Here is a 5,014-nt window from a genome sequence, read left to right on the forward strand (position 1 = left end):
ACATTGAGGAGCCTGGCCTTGGGGCAGCAGAGAGAGTAAATCCGGCCCTGCCTGTAGGTGTGAGATTATGTGGTAAGTCTGAGGAGGAAAGGGCCAGATGATGCCGGCTCCATCTCTTCTACAACAGTCATTTCACTGAAGCAAAACGCGTCCTGTACATCCATTCCTATGTGATATCTCCTAATTCCGACAAATCGGCATTTTATGTGCTCGGGGTTCACGTCTCCCCTTGTGTCAGTAACAAATGATTGCGTCTCTGTCCAGGCCAGAACCCAAAGAAACCAAAATCCCGTATGTGCGCCTGGAACGCCTGAAGATCTGTCCCCAGGATTCAGGAGAGCTCCCCGTCTTCAAGTTGCAGCCGAAGAAGAAGAAGAAGGATGAAGATGGCTCGGTGCACTTACTGGTTAAATATGGAGCCAGATCTAGGAGCATGTCCATAAAGGTGGGTCCTCCCATAATGTCCTGCGCACACAGGTATATACTTCTGGGTCAGGGGGAGGGGCAGAATTCTGAGCCAATCAGTGCTCCAATGCTTGGCACATTCTAAAACTGGGAACGTGCTTACAGGAGGAGGGTGGAGGTGGTTGGTGGGGGGTGGGGGGCGTCATTTGTGTAGTTTTTTTTAGTTTAACAAAATCCTGTTTTCATCTTTTTTTCCTCCTTTGTTCCATCTCAGTGCTGCTGAACTCCTGCAGCCTCTTTGCAGCCACTTTCCATCTACATGCACCCCAGCAACGGCATTTCTCCGAGTGGGTTTCCCCCGATGGTGACAACAGTGGGCCGTGTCTATGTAATGTGTGCTGAAAGGACCACTTGTAGTCTCCTTCGGAAAGCCTGTGTGACAGGGTGACAACACAGGGGTATGATTGAGATACAGGGACTGAGCGTTGTCACCCTATAACAGGAAGTGTCTGAACAAGGACCACCGTGGCAGGATCACCTGGGATTATTTTAACGAAAGAATATAAAAAATGGCTTTGAAATGACAATAACGTGTTAGATTTTACTGCTTGGATTACCACCTACTTTGCAGTCAGGCTGATGAGGGAAGAGACGTAGTCTGTATGTCATAGAGTCGGTGAGACGGCTCCAAGGATACCAAGAAACCTGATTTTGTTTTTATTTTGTCATTACAGGTGAACACAGATAACACGTCCTCATCCTCGGCCTACAGCGAGCCCCCGCAGCAAGCCCCAATAGCATACACTACGAACTCCCGTCCCACGCCGAACCCTGTGCCCCCACCACCCCCACCCAAGCCCCACGTCTTCCCACGGATACACTCCTACACGGGTGGGACGGGTCAGGAGATCCGACATATGGTGGCACCTGAGGCCATGGAAGAGCAGAGCCAGGCCGGTAAAACCATCCCGGGGCCGCTGCCTATGAAGAAGTCGGAGGGCCGCGGCCACATTGAGAACGAAGATTTCTGCGCGGTTTGCCTGAACGGAGGGGAGATGCTCTGCTGTGACAACTGTCCGAAGGTCTACCACCTGTCCTGCCACGTCCCAGCTCTGCTCAGCTTCCCAGTGTATGTAGCGCTACCATCACGGTGGTCTTTTATAGTTACACCGGGTTATGGGGACATGCTAAAACATATTATACACTGAGTGGCCGGATTATTATGACCCCCCCCCCATCAGTACTTGGTTGGGCCGCCTGGTGACTCCACGAGATGATGAAAGGTGATGCGAGGAATCTGACACGGCACTGTGGCCCTTCTGTTGTCTTGTACCAGTCTTGCCCCTCCCCCGTTCTGCCCTAACATTGACTAGTCGCTGGCGGCCACAATTCGCACGCTCAGACCCAGATTTTCGGCTGACAGTCCGGTCTTTAAACAGCATGAAGAAGCCTCCGCTGTGTTGGATGGCGCGGGCGCAGGGTGCAGAGGAGAATTGTACTCAGCTGCCACCTTCTGGCCGGAGAGGAATCTGCAGCTGAGATAATCAGGTCTTCGTCACCCTCCCCCCCGGTTGGATGTTTTTAGAAATCAGGAGTAATTTTGTTTTATACTCTACAGCGGGGAATGGGTCTGCACGCTGTGCCGCAACATGAGCAAGCCGGAGGTGGAATATGACTGTGATAACGTTCGGTATAGCCGCGACAATAAAATAGAGGAGGGGATGTTACCGCACCTTGACGCCTGCAATCAGAGGGTGAGTCAACCGAGGAAATTATTATTCTGTTCTCATATATAATCTCCCTAAAAGATCATGTTATGTATATGAAGAATGGACGCTGAAATTGCCAAAAAAATTCATGTAAATTCATGTTACATTACTTCCTGTTCACTCATGAGTTTCTGAATGGGGAGTAGCAGTGGCGTCATAAGGGGGGTGCGGCCCGCACCTGGGTGTCACCATTGAAGGGGTCCATATTAGAAGTCACCAGCACTCGATGATATGTGCAAGAAGTAAAGCACTTTTTATTCAATCGTCACATGCGTCAAACAGCCAACGTTTCGGGGGGGCCACGCAGGGTCCCTTCTTCTGGGCGGCATAGTGACGTGTCGCCCAGAAGGGACCCTGCGTGGCCCCCCCGAAACGTTGGCTGTTTGACGCATGTGACGATTGAATAAAAAGTGCTTTACTTCTTGCACATATCATCGAGTGCTGGTGACTTCTAATATCTACCAACCTCTTACTCAAGGTCTGTACGCTGCATGGGGTGCAGGTGATTTCGTATTTACCATTGGAGGGGTGACACCAAAACGGCTGACAGTCATTTTGGTGTCACCCCCTCTAAAAAGCAGGGGCACTCAGTCATGGACCGAAAGCCCGACAGTGTCTAGAGAGAGGAGGGGACCCAGCGGCATACCTCATCCCGCCGGGTGAACGTCCCCTCCTCTCTCTGCCGGCGTCCATCACCAAGACATGTGCGATGATTTCATTGTGGGGTGTCACCCAGGCTCGGGACACCCCTGGGGAGTAGCACTCTGTACAGAGGCCAGAGGCTCCTCCCCATTCAGAAACTGGATGATAATAAATATTTTCTAAATGAATGGGAAGCCTCTGGGCTGCAGAAAAAGGGATTTAGGACTCTGCGTCCTCAATTTCTTTTTCTATTTAAAAGGGAAATGTCAGACCCCTAATATTTCCTCGAAGCCCCCCCAAGAGTAAAAAAAAAATTGAAATAAAATAATGAAAAATAATACATTTTAGCTCCTCAGAGGTTCAGAAATACCTATAGTGTTAAGACGAAAGATTTGTATCCTGTTTTAGACTGATAAATACTATTGGAGAATTGTATGTACCGTGTTTCCCTGAAAATGAGACGCTGTCTTATATTTTTTTTGCCTCCAAAAAACACGCCGGGTCTTATTTTCAGGGGATGTCTCTTTTTTTTTTTTACTGTGCAACAAAATGTACAACAATCCAAACGTTATCCGGTGTCACTCTGCCTGTCACAGTAACCGGCGCTATAGAGGAAGTATCTGCTAATGCGGCTCTGCTCCCTCCTGCCGCCGCAGCATGCTTTCTACAGCGCCGGCTTCCTTTGCCACCAGGGACAGCGGTACCAGCGGTGCAGCAGTGGGGACATCAGACAGCGCGGCAAAGTACGGTACCATTTACCGGTACACAATACAGTACAGTACCATTACATTAAGCAGTACCTTCAGGGGGACAGCAGTTGGTGAAGTCCGGTACTGGAGTGCTCCCTGTCACTGTGCTGGCCGGAGGGAGTCCCCTGTCATCCCCTTAATACAGTATGTCCCTGCAGGCCGATACCATCTCTCCTGCTCTTCCCCCTCACATGCTACCACCAGACTAGGTCTTATTTTCGGGGTAGGTCTTATTTTCGGGGTAGGTCTTATTTTCGGGGTAGGTCTTATTTTTTGGGGTAGGTCCTCGGGGTAGATCCTTGGGGTAGGTCTTATTTTCGGGGAAACACGGTATGTATGTACCCTGGTATGTGTTTTATGTCACTCTGCCTGTCACAGTAACCGGCGCTATAGAGGAAGTATCTGCTAATGCGGCTCTGCTCCCTCCTGCCGCCGCAGCATGCTTTCTACAGCGCCGGCTTCCTTTGCCACCAGGGACAGCGGTACCAGCGGTGCAGCAGTGGGGACATCAGACAGCGCGGCAAAGTACGGTACCATTTACCGGTACACAATACAGTACAGTACCATTACATTAAGCAGTACCTTCAGGGGGACAGCAGTTGGTGAAGTCCGGTACTGGAGTGCTCCCTGTCACTGTGCTGGCCGGAGGGAGTCCCCTGTCATCCCCTTAATACAGTATGTCCCTGCAGGCCGATACCATCTCTCCTGCTCTTCCCCCTCACATGCTACCACCAGACTAGGTCTTATTTTCGGGGTAGGTCTTATTTTCGGGGTAGGTCTTATTTTCGGGGTAGGTCTTATTTTTTGGGGTAGGTCCTCGGGGTAGATCCTTGGGGTAGGTCTTATTTTCGGGGAAACACGGTATGTATGTACCCTGGTATGTGTTTTTTTTTGTGGGGGGAGGGGGTGTTGGATGGTGGGATACAAAGATTTATTATTGTTGTGTAATTATGAAGGAATTAGAAGCTAATTATAAGTTTTTAGAAGGAATTGTAAAGTTGGATTGAATGTGATGTTGTGTTTGTGGAATTCAAAGAAAATAAATAAACATTCTTTAAAAAAAAATAATAGCCAAATAGACACAGAATGTTCCCCAAACTTTCACTGAGTGAATCACACAACGAACCCTTTATAAAGAGACCTCTAACTGAATAATAATGTATCTTTTGTTCTGTTCATTGAACCCCCTGACAAGAAGGAGCGATGAGCGACGCGTTCCTCGTATCCTCCACGCAGATACATTGTTTCTAATCATTTGTTTCTCTCCACAGAAGTGTGAGAAGTTGGTTCTCTCTCTGTATTGTAACAGTCTGAGTGTCCCCTTCCAGGAGCCCGTCAGCCCCCTGGTAAGTGATACAGACAGTCATTGGCCAACTACAAGGCCCAGTATGCCTTCTGTTAGGATATTATTAGATTTGTGGCCCCTGAAATGTAAAAAACAGAACCTTT

The 5,014-nt window shown here is 49.1% G+C and overlaps 1 protein-coding gene across 1 annotated transcript in view; it reads left to right on the forward strand.

Annotated features, from left to right (window-relative positions):
* The window catches only part of TRIM66 (tripartite motif containing 66), a 41,100-nt gene that overhangs the window by 31,679 nt on the left and 4,407 nt on the right, over positions 1-5,014 (forward strand). The window contains exons 14-17 of the mRNA XM_018573691.1: positions 265-445; positions 1,140-1,534; positions 2,024-2,159; positions 4,837-4,911. Coding sequence (XP_018429193.1) covers positions 265-445; positions 1,140-1,534; positions 2,024-2,159; positions 4,837-4,911 — 787 coding nt within the window. The remainder of the gene's footprint in view (positions 1-264; positions 446-1,139; positions 1,535-2,023; positions 2,160-4,836; positions 4,912-5,014) is intronic.

The sequence above is a fragment of the Nanorana parkeri genome, unplaced genomic scaffold (genome assembly GCF_000935625.1).
Source record: "Nanorana parkeri isolate BGI_ZX_2015 unplaced genomic scaffold, ASM93562v1 scaffold2488, whole genome shotgun sequence".
NCBI classification, from domain to species: domain Eukaryota; kingdom Metazoa; phylum Chordata; class Amphibia; order Anura; family Dicroglossidae; genus Nanorana; species Nanorana parkeri.